We start from the raw sequence: 12,166 nt of genomic DNA, 5'->3' as shown, positions 1-12,166 counted from the left end.
CAGCTTTCTCTTGTAATAAAGAAACATAAAACTCATCTTTCTCTATCGATTTTTCACTTCACCACAAAACTCAACTACATAACCCCAACTGCAAAACCCCTCAAGATCTATGTGTGTGTTGAGCTTTGAAATTCTGAAAACTCTTCTTAATTTCCAGAATTTCAGAGATCACTCAAAAGATTTCCATCATACTGCTGTCTCTGTTATTTATAATCTCTACTACTTCATGACAGTCCGATTCAAGCAACACAGAGGTTCCCCCCACTCTCAAAGCAACCTGCAATCCCCATTTCACAACTGCAGCTTCAGCCATTGCCACGTTGCCAAAGTATCTAGAAGTGTTAATGGCAACAGTTATACAATTTTGGTTCCCGTCTGTTATTACCACCCCCAGCCCAGCTACTTGTTTCTCAGCGTTCACTGCAGCATCTACATTTACCTTTAGCCACCCATTTGGAAGAGAATGCCCCTGGTTTTCCTTACCCTCCCTTTTCTGATTTGGCCTTAACCCATCATACTGGCTGGCATTTTTAAAAGACTCCACAATTGATTTAGCTCTTGCTACTAATCTGGCTGGAGCCTCTTGTTTCCCTTCAAAAAGCCACTTATTCCTAGCATTCCATATCACCCAAAGTAGAGCTGCAACTCATTCCTTCTCCACATTTTTTTGCTGCTTTGTCATATCTTCCATCAATCTAATTATATCATGGAATTGACCTTCTGGAGGGCTCCCTTCCGATTTGAAAAGAATCAGAATTTATTACTGATTGTGGATTGAGGACTTCGAATGGATGTGCTGCACTTAATCGATAAAGGAAAGGGGCTTAGCAAAACGGTGCGTTTTACGGGTTAATAAAAACGGTGCGTTTCATTTTCGGAATTTGACACGGGGCAAACATCATTTTCCTTTAATTAATATTAGCTTCGAAACTAGCTGACGTGGATAAATATAGTGCAAGCAAGACTAGAGTCCTTGGTCGTTTGTCCGCCGTTAGATCTGCTGAGCTCTCCCACTCTCCTCGAGAGCTCAAAGGGTTTAGGGCTTAGAAACAGCAACAGCGAGATTTCATCACAGCCAGAGCTTCATAGTGAAAACTTAACGAAATGGCAGATCTTTAAAGTCTACTTCTTTTACACTTTCTAAATTCTAATTTACTTAAATTTATCTCTGAAACGACGTAGTTTCTGAACTGAAGATGTTGCCAAGATGGTGCAGAGCAGTCAGGTCACTAAATTCCATAACACAGAGAAATGATTTCCACGCCATTTCGCGCCAAAGCTACGCTATGGCCACTGCTGCTGCTGCTTCTGTGGAACCTGCTCCTCGTCCTACGAAACAACCGGTGGTATTGAAATTACAGCTTTTGCCATTTAGTTGATCACTTGAAGTTTAAATTTTTATTGTGTTTCTTAATTTGGGGGTTCTTATTGGCAGGTGAGTTTGGATAAAATGTTTTGGTCTAAACCTGCGTCGTTGGCTTTGGCGCTGGACTCTCCTCTCAGAGTGGATGAGCCAAAGTACGAGGGCATAAAACGTTTTATCCTGAAGCTCATGTTATTTTATAGTAAACAAAGCAAGTCTATTCGCGGCGCAAATGTGATTTACAAACGAGTCGTTTCTCAAGTTGATAAACCCGCCATTTATGATGGTTAGTCCTTGCTCTCATGCTAATGTTCATCTGCTAAAAGTAAATGTATTATTAGCTAGAGGCCTTAATATGTTAAGGTCCTAACATGTTAATTAGTATACCGCGTGGTTGTGTATTTTGAGATTTATATAAACTGTAAAGGGGTACATTATTGTTCTCTGTTTTGGTGCAGTGTTTAACTTGGAGAAGACCTTTAGAATGACATTCTCGCTGCTTGTTCTTCATATGTGGTTTTGTTTACGTCGCTTGAAAGAAGAGGGAAAGGAAGGTGTTGAGCTTGGTCAATATCTGTATGAGATTTACAATCATGACGTGGAGATGAGAGTATCTAAAGCTGGGGTTTGTGATCGTTATCTTTGACCTTTATATATTTCCTACTTAGAATTTGCTTTGGACCTATCTATTTTATGTAATTTAGTAAAAGAATATTGAAAGAAAGCACTCTTGAGCTCTCCATTAGCCTAGGCATTTATTTACTCTACCAATTAGGTCACTTTTTGTGGTTTGTGTAAAAACTACAAATTGCCTGATTTAGATATTGTCTTAGTGTTTTATGTTGATCACTGTAAAAGCTTTAGTATTGATCATTTGTACATATGAGACAGTAGACAATAGGTTTATATCTGTGTCTTTTATCAGTATGCCTCTGTCGGGATGATGTTGTAGTTCCGAGTAGGCTCTAAAGCTAATCTGATGTTTTCAGTCTCATCAATCATCAGTGGGCATATATTGTCAGGTCATATTGTATTCCCAACTAGAATCAAAGCTGGTTTGCTGTTTCCATATCTTGTCATTCATTAGTGGGCCACCAATGTTTGTATGTACAGAGATAGGAGGCTAGGAAAATTGCTGTTCTTTCAGATGGCGTCTATTAAACTTAGTAGTTTTGGACAAGATTGCAAATGTCGTTTTCATCATTTAATAGTCTCTACCACACTTGTTACTTATTGGTCTATGCAATGGCAGGTAAACTTACTGTTGTCAAAATGGATGAAGGAACTGGAAAAGATATTCTATGGAAATATCGTTGCCTTTGATGCTGCCTTGCTACCAGAGGCTAAACAGGATGAACTACAAAATGTGATTTGGAGGTGAGACTTTCTGCAGCCCTGCCTAACTAAATCATTGTGAAAAAAGGTATATTCCCTAGGGTACGTTTTGTGGTAAATAAAAGGACAGTTCAGGAGTTCAGAGTCGGCTTGATGTTCATAATTGGATTGTGACTTGGGATTGGCCATACGCTCTTATTCTCTGCCTATTCAGAAGAACTTATATATTGACCATGTGTGTTATATTTTCTCTTTTTAATAATACTGGAAATGTTTCTGTTGCAGGAATATCTTCTCTGACGATGGCTCATCAAAGCCAGACGATGCTGCATTACGGGCAGTCCAGGCATGTTCTCAACTTTGTTTTGTCACTACTGTGTTTTGTCAGAGAAAATTATGAATCTCCTATGTTTGGAGAGATGTCATTTCTGCATTAGATTTAACAGCTCCTCTGCAATACGTGGATGAATGTTTCTTTGTCAATTGCCATGAAGAAGTCATGTTTCGGCCCCTTACTGTTATGTTAATGTGATGTACCATGAACTATTTCTTTTACACATGGAGCTGTTCTGCCTTCCTCACAATTGATGCATACTCTGTTGAGCATTGTGGTATAGATCATGAATACAGAAGAGGGTTGAGAAAGAACTTCATCTTTTTAATTGTTTCTCTTTCTCTTTGTCCATTATTTTTCAAATATCTTGTAGTTATTTTTCTTCTAAATCAAAGCCATAGCATAAATTAACCTTTTTGCTTATATCTGCAGGCAATGACGAGGTATGTCCGTCGAGAAGTGAGTTGCCTGTCCTTAACTGGTACACTACCCTTCTTTTTTTCCCGTTTGTTCATGGGTTGTGATTATGTAGTTAAACTACAGTATTTTGCTCCATGCTATGATTTATGTTTGCTCATCTAATTGACAATATGCAATCACTTCCTAGGCATATGATATGACAATTCTCTTTACCTTTCCTCTTTGTCCAATGGGTTGCTTGCCAGAAAAGAGAGTAAAAGGAGGGTTAAATATGATTATTGCTTTGAATTTTCTTTAATTGGTGATTGATAACAGTCATTTATCTTATTTCTACTCTGCAAAAAAATGTATAGTCTGTTTTGGTTAATTATTCTATTTTTTCATTGTTAAGAATCAAAACAATTTTATTGACTCTTGAACTGTCTTCTCTACAGGGTTCAATAACATCCTGAGTTTAGGAATGTTGAATTATTTTTGTCACTTTGTGAATATATGATCTTGGGTTTTCTGTTGGGAACTTGGGATTTTCAATGTTTAAAATTTAAATATGATGCTATTTGAATTTCTGAACCTGCGGTTAGTATATTAATTTGAGAAAGCTGGTCATTTATTTGGCAGACAAAGAAGCTATGTTTTCTGGGAATTTCATGTTCACTCCATTGGAGAATACATCATTTGGTCCGGTTAGAAGGTGAAGCAGAAGGTGGAAACTGAGAATCTTTTTATGCATATAGGAGAGTTGATATTGAAAGCATCTTCTCACGACAGAAGAGCAAAAAAATCAATTGTTTCTCTCAGTTGAGTTTTGTAAAGCAAGTGCATCGTCGTCAGAAACAATTTTTTTGATATCTTATAGTCATTTGATTTACAGAAAAAGTGATTTTATGGCTTGCTGCTGTCATTGGATCTACGTTTATGCTTGGTTGCTTAACGATATACGTTGAATTCTGTGATAAGTAATAAAGCAGTTAATAATGTTATTCATGTCAAAAAGTGATAAGAGGAATTTGATTTCACCCGGATTTTCCTGTTTTGAGAAGGTTTCCATCAGTTCTTTTCTTTTCGTTTCAAATCTTACGGAGAGCTAATTCCTGGCAGCGACGGCTGCGTAAAAATCCTTGCAACGCTTGTTTGTTGATTTCTTTTTTACAAAATTTTAATGAGTGTTTTTTTTGTATGATATATTATGCAGTGAAAGTGCTTTATAAGAAGCACAATGAAGTCTTCTTTGAAGGAATATCTATCCATAAAAATTATCAGTTGCGGCGTCTTTATTTTATTATTTTATTTTTTAATGTAGATATGTTATGATTTTATTATTTTATTTTTTTAATGTAGATATGTTATGACGACATATAATTCAATAAAATTAATGTTCAATTCACTTTAAAAGTCTATAGTTTAATAGCGTGTTTAGTCATATAATTTAATAACGTGTGTGTTTTATTAAATCCTATGACTTAGTAATATATCCATCTATGTTTTTACCATAGGTATTATTTGGAAATCATAATATATAGGAAAATAGAAAATGTTACAATATTGATTGATTAATGTTATCAATTAGATTAGTTGTTTTAATTTTTAATTTTTGATTTTTCCTTTAAAAGGGTGGTACCCACCTCCAGTTTAAAAAAAATCACATTAGTTTAACAATTTCAAATAAAAAAAATTAGACAATTAATCAATTAAATTATTATTATTATGATCATCATCTACCACAATGGTAAATGGTTAAATTAACAATATAATTAAAGCCAAAGATGGTCAAGAGAATTACTTGAACGAAAATTAATTGATATATTGTCTAAACATTACTTTTATTTGAATATTTAGAGAATAATGTGAATTTTCCGTAATTATTTTTTCATGAAGTGGCTGTGTTTACTGATAATTACACAAACGGAAACAAAATTGTGATAATATACGGATACCTCCCCTAAGATTTTCCTTTTTTAACTATTTTTAACAAAAGTCGTTGGATCCACTTAAAGTGGGATCCATTGACATCCGACTGAATGCAACTGTAATACGGTAATACAGTTGCACCACAAATTTTTCCTGTTCATCGACATATGTCTGAGTTGTTACTCGTCAACCATGTCAATAAGACAGTACCAGAGAAATTCAAGATAAAACTAAATGTTTTCTTTGTGCGAATGCATGGATGAATTTTAGAAATGGTGCATGAACGGATATAGCCCTTTCTAGTTAACAGGCAACAAACAATGATTCTCTCCTTCAACCTTCAATTTTCTAACTTGTCTGAATTCTCAACTCCAAATCCAATTTCTAATTTCAAAGTAAGAAACTCTTATTTCCATCTCCATGCGTTATCGTTGCTTTTAAGTAAAAATTTGTCAACTTTTTTATTTCCTCGCAGAAGTAATAATTCTAACACCAAATTGTTCTTGCAGAGTAGAAGTTCAACTGCCGTGGCTTTTCATTCTCAAACTACCCAGAAACTAAATGTGGCCATTAAAACTAAATTTCCCATTTTAACAGAAGCTAACGAACCTCAAAGAAAATCTCAAATCCAGCCATTAATCGACCTCCTACGTGACTCTACAAATAAAGGATCTTTGGAACTAGCTAAATCCCTTCACGGGTTTGTGTTAAAATCCGATTTTTCGGACAAAGACTTGTTAATCTTGTTGAATCATATAGCTCATGCTTACTCAAAGTGTTCTGATTTTGATGCTGCTTTTCGGGTGTTTGATAAAATGTCACAAAGAAATATTTTCTCTTGGACTGTCATGATTGTTGGGTCGACAGAAAATGGTTCTTTCATTGATGGGTATAAATTCTTTTGTCAAATGCTTAATTCCGGGGTTTTGCCTGATAATTTTGCATATTCTGCAATTTTGCAGACGTGTATTGGTTTAAATTGTGTTGAATTGGGTAAGATGGTGCATGCACAGATAATTATAAAAGGCTTTGCTTCTCATACTGTTGTTACTACATCTCTTCTCAACATGTATGCTAAGTTGGGTAGAGTTGAGGATTCCCATAAGATGTTTAACACCATGACGGAACATAATGAAGTTTCTTGGAATGCAATGATTTCGGGGTTTACATCAAATGGACTTCACTCAGAAGCATTCGATCATTTTCTTCTCATGAAGAGTGAAGGAGTCACACCGAATATGTTGACAATCATTGGTGTTTCAAAAGCTATTGGGCAGTTACGTGATGTTGACAAGGGGAAAGAGCTTCAGTCTTTTGCCTCTAAGTTGGGCATGGACTCTAATGTGGAAGTGGAAACTGCTTTCATTGATATGTACTCGAAATGTGGGTCTCTGTGTGATGCAAGAGCTGTTTTCGATTCCATTTTAATTAATTCTGGAGAGAATGTGCTGTGGAATGCAATGATTTCTGGTTATTCTCAAAATGGGTATGGCCAAGAAGTTTTAGAGCTCTATGTGAGAATGTGCCAGAAAAATATAAAAGCAGATGTTTATACATATTGTAGCTTATTCAATGCAATTGCCGCGTTGAAGTATTTGCAGTTAGGGAAGGCAGTTCATGGGATTGTTCTAAAGTCTGGAAGTGATGTGCTGGTTGTAAGTGTTTACAATGCAATTGCTGATGCCTATGCCAAATGTGGGGCTCTTGAAGATGTAAGGAAGGTTTTTGACAGGATGGGGGAGAGAGATATGGTGTCTTGGACAACTCTTGTGACTGCTCACTCTCAATGTTCTGAATGGGAGGAAGCACTTGCGATTTTTTCCCAAATGAGGGAGGAAGAATTTAGTCCTAACCAGTTCACAATTTCCAGTGTTCTTGTATCTTGTGCTGGCCTTTGTTTTCTAGATTTTGGTCGGCAAGTTCAGAGTCTTTGTTTCAAGACTGGGTTGGACACTGACAAGTGCATAGAAAGTGCTTTGTTGGACATGTATGCCAAATGTGGCAATATAAGTGAGGCAGTGATGATATTTGAAAGGATTTCCAACCCTGATACTGTTTCATGGACAGCTATAATATCGGGTTATGCCCAGCACGGTCTCTCGGAAAATGCCCTTCAACTCTTTAGAAGAATGGAACAGTTGGGTGTGAAGCCTAACTCTGTTACCTTTCTCTGTGTTCTGTTTGCTTGCAGCCATGGAGGACTGGTAGAGGAAGGCCTGCACCATTTTCAACAAATGCAGGAAAAATTTGGTCTGGTGCCAGTGATGGAACATTATGCTTGTATTGTTGATCTATTTGGTCGTGTGGGTCGCTTGGATGACGCGATGGAGTTTATAAGACAGATGCCAATTGAGCCAAGCGAAATGATCTGGCAGACCTTGTTGGGAGCATGTAGAGTTCATGGTAATGCTGAGTTAGGTGAAATTGCTGCACAGAAAGTCCTTTCAGTTAGACCCGACCCAGCTACCTATGTTCTGTTATCCAACACATATATTGAGACCGGGAGTTATGAAGATGGACTTACTCTGAGAGAAGAAATGAAAGAGCAGGGAGTAAAAAAGGAACCGGGATGTAGCTGGATTTCTGTAGAAGGTAGAGTTCATAAATTTTATGCAAGTGATCAACAACATCCGCAAAAAGAGGATATTTATGCCACGTTAGAAGAGTTAAAGGAGAAGTTCAAGTCCGTGGGTTATGCACCGGACTTGGATGTTGCATTGTAAAGCATAAATATATGAGATTATTCAATTACAAAAAGGCATTGAAAATAGTTTGATCAGCTCCACACTCCGCTCAAATTGACTATTACCACCTCCTTTTCTTATCATTACCAAGTCATCAGAAGTTTTTTGTTATGTTATCGATGTGGAGCTGAAATTTATATTGTCAAGAAGATATGAAGATTTTGGGCACAAATTTATCAGAGGATCCTTTGCACACTACAGCTAAGTCAGGTAATAAACAAACTGTGGGTCAGATACCGGTGGGAAATCCTGAATTTGTTCATGACTTAAACCATGAAGGCTACACTTCAATGCACCTGGCCACAGGGAGACTGCTTGTATACAGTAATCCAGAGACGTGCCTTTTAAAGGACAAAGGTAGGAGGATACCTTTGTATGCAGCAGCTTTGAAGGAAGAATTGATTTTTAATTATAAGATTTGTTGAGTGCTTGCCCTGAGTCTGCAATGGAGGTCATACCAACAAGCATAAAGCCACTTCATGTTGCTATCACGGATGATCAGAGCAAGCACTTACTAGACCGGGCCAATATTCTAGGGCTATGTCACAGTTGACCCAGATAAAAGAGAAAAGCTTGTTATGTGATACAGGGACGTATGTTTATGTGATACAGGGACGTATGTCATTCATTGGAGGGGAGTAAAGGATTTTGGAAAAAAAAAAATTGGAATCTTGACAGGCTCAGCTTGCACGAAGTTTGGTTGGTTTTGTTTAAATAAACAATGAGTATTAGTTGAAAAATGGAAAAACAATAAAAAATTTATTGTGACTAATTGGCTTTTGTATTTGTTTTTACAGGAAAACCTTATGGCTAGCTAGAGGATTTAGCGTACTTGAGAATTAACAGCAACTGGCTTGCCGCAAAATCTTCCCATTTGATTGAACTCTGACCTATAAAAATATTTTCATTTCTCTAGAAAACAAAGCCAAGAACAATTCACTCTTAATTTTCCCACTATGCTATCAACCATAGGAACCAAATCAAACTCAAACATAACCTTCTCCTCGTCTCACAATTATCAACAATCACCAGAAGTGACTGGGAACTTGGATGACCTTTTAACTGAAATACTTCTTTGTATTCCAATCAAATTGCTGCTCAAATTCAAATCTGTATCCAAACACTGGCTCTCCCTCATCTCCAACCCTGTCTTCTGCCACCGCCTAAGTCTTATTCGTAAACCAATCACAGGCCTTTTTTATCATCATTTTGCTCTCCAAGTCAGTAATCCTGAGTATGACTTCATCAACCTTGATTCCAATCCCTCTAGTCCTCCCTTCAGAACTCTCACCTTTGTTAATACTTCATATGGGAACCAAATCCTGCAATCTTGTAATGGTCTATTACTATGTAGCAGTGGACACAGCAACTACTATTTTTATGATCCTACTACTAAGCAATACAGGATACTTCCTCAACCCCGCATTGGCAGAGGAGTTTCTAGATCAATTTTTGGTGTTAACTTAGCATTTGATCCTTCAAAATCATCTGATCACAAAGTCATCTATGTAGGAGCTTGTGATTCTTTTCTTGGTGGCCAGCTTCATATGGAGATTTACTCATCAGAAACAAGTGACTGGAGATATGGAGGTACTTTAACAGCACCAAGTGGTATAAATTTCAATACTGGTGTATTCTGGAATGGTGCCATTAATTGGGTAAGTTCTTCTGAAATTTCTTTATATTTTGACATTGATCAAGAGAAACTGCAGGAAATGCCAATGCCTCCTGTTCCTGATGGATGGGATAGCGGGATTTATCAATACTTTGGAGAGTCTGGAGGCCATTTACTTCTTATTGATTTTTGCGGTGCCTCTCCCTTCATAGTATATGAAATGAGGACAGACTATTCCGGTTGGTTTGTGAAGCATCATGTTGATCTGGGTGGGGTTGCAGCTGCATTTCCTGAGATGATTAGGACTTATCTTGATCCAGACGACTTGCACTACTATGGGTATTCGCTATTAGGTGTTGTAGGTGAGGAGAATGACGATGACTCATATTTGTTGTTGCACCTGCCTAATAAGGTAGTGCATTATGATCTCAAGGATAAGACTTACAAGAACCTTCTTGATGTTGCTTCAGATGGCAACCAAGCTGCAGATGCAAGTTCATTGCAGTATCGATGGTTTGGTGCTTTTCAGTACTATCAATGTCTTGCTTGTGTTTGATGATATCTCTGCTCAAAAAGATTGTTAATTTAGGCCAATATGGATTTAGCTATTATCCTTGTATTGGTTTCAGGCTTGAAATTCAACATGTTCTGTCAAAATACAAATTAAGGTGATAATCAATCTGGTTGTAATCCTCGAAATCTTTTCAATCCAAAATTTTGCTTGAAATCAAAGTCTTAGTGGTTCATTGTAATCGTCAAGATGTCGTTTTTTCTTCACGCTGGAGAAACCTTTGAGCTTGTTGACAATTCAGGAACTGAACTTTTCTTCTAGCCTAAGAACATCCACGATTTTGCTTGTACTATTAGCCATTTTAGATGACGAACCTCAAAGCCCATGAGGTCTGTTGTACTTCAGTTTAATCAATGTTATCACCTACAAAATCGATTCTAGTCCTAAAGACCCAGTCCAATCTATGAGGTCAAATTATGGCTAACAATTAAAACAATTTTTATAAAATTATTAACAAAAATGGCTAAGCATGCATGGAAATCAATGTAAAGGTAAAAACTTGAAAGTCAATAGGTATGGGTAACAATTAATACAATATTTATAAAATTGTTAACAAAAATGGCTAAGCATGCATGCAAATCAATGCAAAGCTGAAAGTCGGCCTAGATGACAATTAAAACAATGTTTATGAAACTGAAAACATAAATGACTAAGTATGCATTAAATTTAAATACAAGCACGCATAAACTAAATGCAAATGAAGAAATGAAGCCTGTAAATAGCAAGCTTCACAAGTCATTCAGGCATCCATCCATTCTTTTAGTTAAGCAATCCAAAAGAGAATTAAAAGTTAGTTAAGAGCATTTTCAAAAACTAATTTTTCTTCAAAAATATATTTTCTTCAAAAATATATTTTCTACATTCAATCTGAATATATTTCAAAAATAATTTTTAAAAAACTTTCAGTATTATTCCAAATATAATTTTTGAGAAAAAATTTAATATTCTTCCAAGAACATTTCTAGAAAACATTTTTCAGAATTCTTCAAAAAAAAAAAATTCCAAAACAGTACCTTAAATAGTTTTCAACCACATTTCAATATTCATTTTCCAAAATATATTCTATTTTCTCAAATTTTCCCTAATTAAACTTTTTAGACTATAGCAATTGTAGAACATTAATATTAAGTTACCGATTCTTCATTATTCACTATTGTACTTTACTCCTACATCACTATCACAACAGGTGTCATTATTGTTTAAGCCTAAATCTAAACAACAACTAGAGTCAAAGTTGTAATAAGAGTTTATTTAGGTCACACCAATACTTGAATATATTTTTAAACTTTACTCTTCAGACCATACAACAAAATCAAGCCGATCACAGACTACTAAGCTTAAATTTCCAATCAAGTCCAATTTAATTTCAATCGAGAAAGAGCCTACCCTTATAACACATGACGTGGTGAAATTTTCGCCCCCAAACAATCAACACCTCCAATCGGAAAAATTTTGCAAATCTTTCTCAGTTTTTGAGTAATTAATTTCAATTCTCATATACCACTGTGATTTGATGATTGCTTTGGTAATTTTGACACCGATATACGAAAGTGCTAGGAGAGTTTCATTGTTTCAATGTAACTGAAGCTCACAGAACATCAGAAAAAAAAAAAAATCAAATTGGTTGTATGATGCTAAAAGTAATTGCTTGCATGGTTCATAAGTGATCGGGATTTCCTGTTCAGCAAATTGACTATTTGGTGGGGATGAATAGATGCTTTTATCTAATTATCTTTTTACTCTTACTGCCTTCTGTTTTTTCCATACATTTGAGGAGTGAGGTTGTCTTTTGCTGCTGAAGATTGCTCAATACGCTATGACTTTTCACAATTGGCCTTGAAAAAAGAGAATAGATTATTAACAGGCACTTTTTGTT

The 12,166-nt window shown here is 36.0% G+C and overlaps 3 protein-coding genes across 4 annotated transcripts; all 3 read left to right on the top strand.

The window, feature by feature from the left end:
- The first annotated feature begins 948 nt into the window (after window positions 1-948).
- Window positions 949-4,445, top strand: LOC18031460 (ubiquinol-cytochrome-c reductase complex assembly factor 1). Of its 2 annotated transcripts, none has more exons than XM_024192131.1 (7): window positions 949-1,343; window positions 1,436-1,649; window positions 1,822-1,988; window positions 2,616-2,740; window positions 2,984-3,044; window positions 3,465-3,513; window positions 4,071-4,445. In XM_024192131.1, the coding sequence occupies exons 1-7, from the start codon at window positions 1,197-1,199 to the stop codon at window positions 4,145-4,147; spliced, it is 840 nt and encodes a 279-aa protein (XP_024047899.1). In that variant the 5' UTR covers window positions 949-1,196; the 3' UTR covers window positions 4,148-4,445. The 2 variants fall into 2 exon arrangements, with proteins under 2 accessions (XP_024047899.1, XP_006421547.1); XM_006421484.2 differs by having other exon boundaries at window positions 949-1,346.
- A 1,055-nt stretch (window positions 4,446-5,500) lies between these two features.
- LOC18032781 (putative pentatricopeptide repeat-containing protein At1g56570) lies at window positions 5,501-8,737 on the top strand. The gene is made up of 2 exons (XM_006421483.2): window positions 5,501-5,755; window positions 5,870-8,737. The coding sequence occupies exons 1-2, from the start codon at window positions 5,681-5,683 to the stop codon at window positions 8,081-8,083; spliced, it is 2,289 nt and encodes a 762-aa protein (XP_006421546.1). The 5' UTR covers window positions 5,501-5,680; the 3' UTR covers window positions 8,084-8,737.
- A 42-nt stretch (window positions 8,738-8,779) lies between these two features.
- On the top strand, window positions 8,780-10,409 carry LOC18031284 (F-box protein At5g07610). The gene is made up of 2 exons (XM_006421482.2): window positions 8,780-8,803; window positions 8,902-10,409. Exon 2 carries the CDS (start codon window positions 9,061-9,063, stop codon window positions 10,273-10,275), a length of 1,215 nt encoding a protein of 404 aa, XP_006421545.1. The 5' UTR covers window positions 8,780-8,803; window positions 8,902-9,060; the 3' UTR covers window positions 10,276-10,409.
- The last annotated feature ends 1,757 nt before the right edge of the window (window positions 10,410-12,166 follow it).

The sequence above is a fragment of the Citrus clementina genome, unplaced genomic scaffold (genome assembly GCF_000493195.1).
Source record: "Citrus clementina cultivar Clemenules unplaced genomic scaffold, Citrus_clementina_v1.0 scaffold_9, whole genome shotgun sequence".
NCBI lineage: Eukaryota > Viridiplantae > Streptophyta > Magnoliopsida > Sapindales > Rutaceae > Citrus > Citrus x clementina.
This window is presented reverse-complemented; position numbering and strand designations above follow the sequence as displayed.

Coding starts and splice junctions, on each gene's coding strand:
- LOC18031460 (XM_006421484.2), top strand. CDS start 1,197: ATGTTGCCAAGATGGTGCAGAGCAGTCAGGTCACTAAATTCCATAACA. Junction 1,989..2,615: donor TGAGAGTATCTAAAGCTGGG/GTTTGTGATCGT, acceptor ATGCAATGGCAG/GTAAACTTACTGTTGTCAAA. Junction 3,045..3,464: donor CTGCATTACGGGCAGTCCAG/GCATGTTCTCAA, acceptor TTATATCTGCAG/GCAATGACGAGGTATGTCCG.
- LOC18031284 (XM_006421482.2), top strand. CDS start 9,061: ATGCTATCAACCATAGGAACCAAATCAAACTCAAACATAACCTTCTCC.
- LOC18032781 (XM_006421483.2), top strand. CDS start 5,681: ATGATTCTCTCCTTCAACCTTCAATTTTCTAACTTGTCTGAATTCTCA. Junction 5,756..5,869: donor ATCCAATTTCTAATTTCAAA/GTAAGAAACTCT, acceptor TTGTTCTTGCAG/AGTAGAAGTTCAACTGCCGT.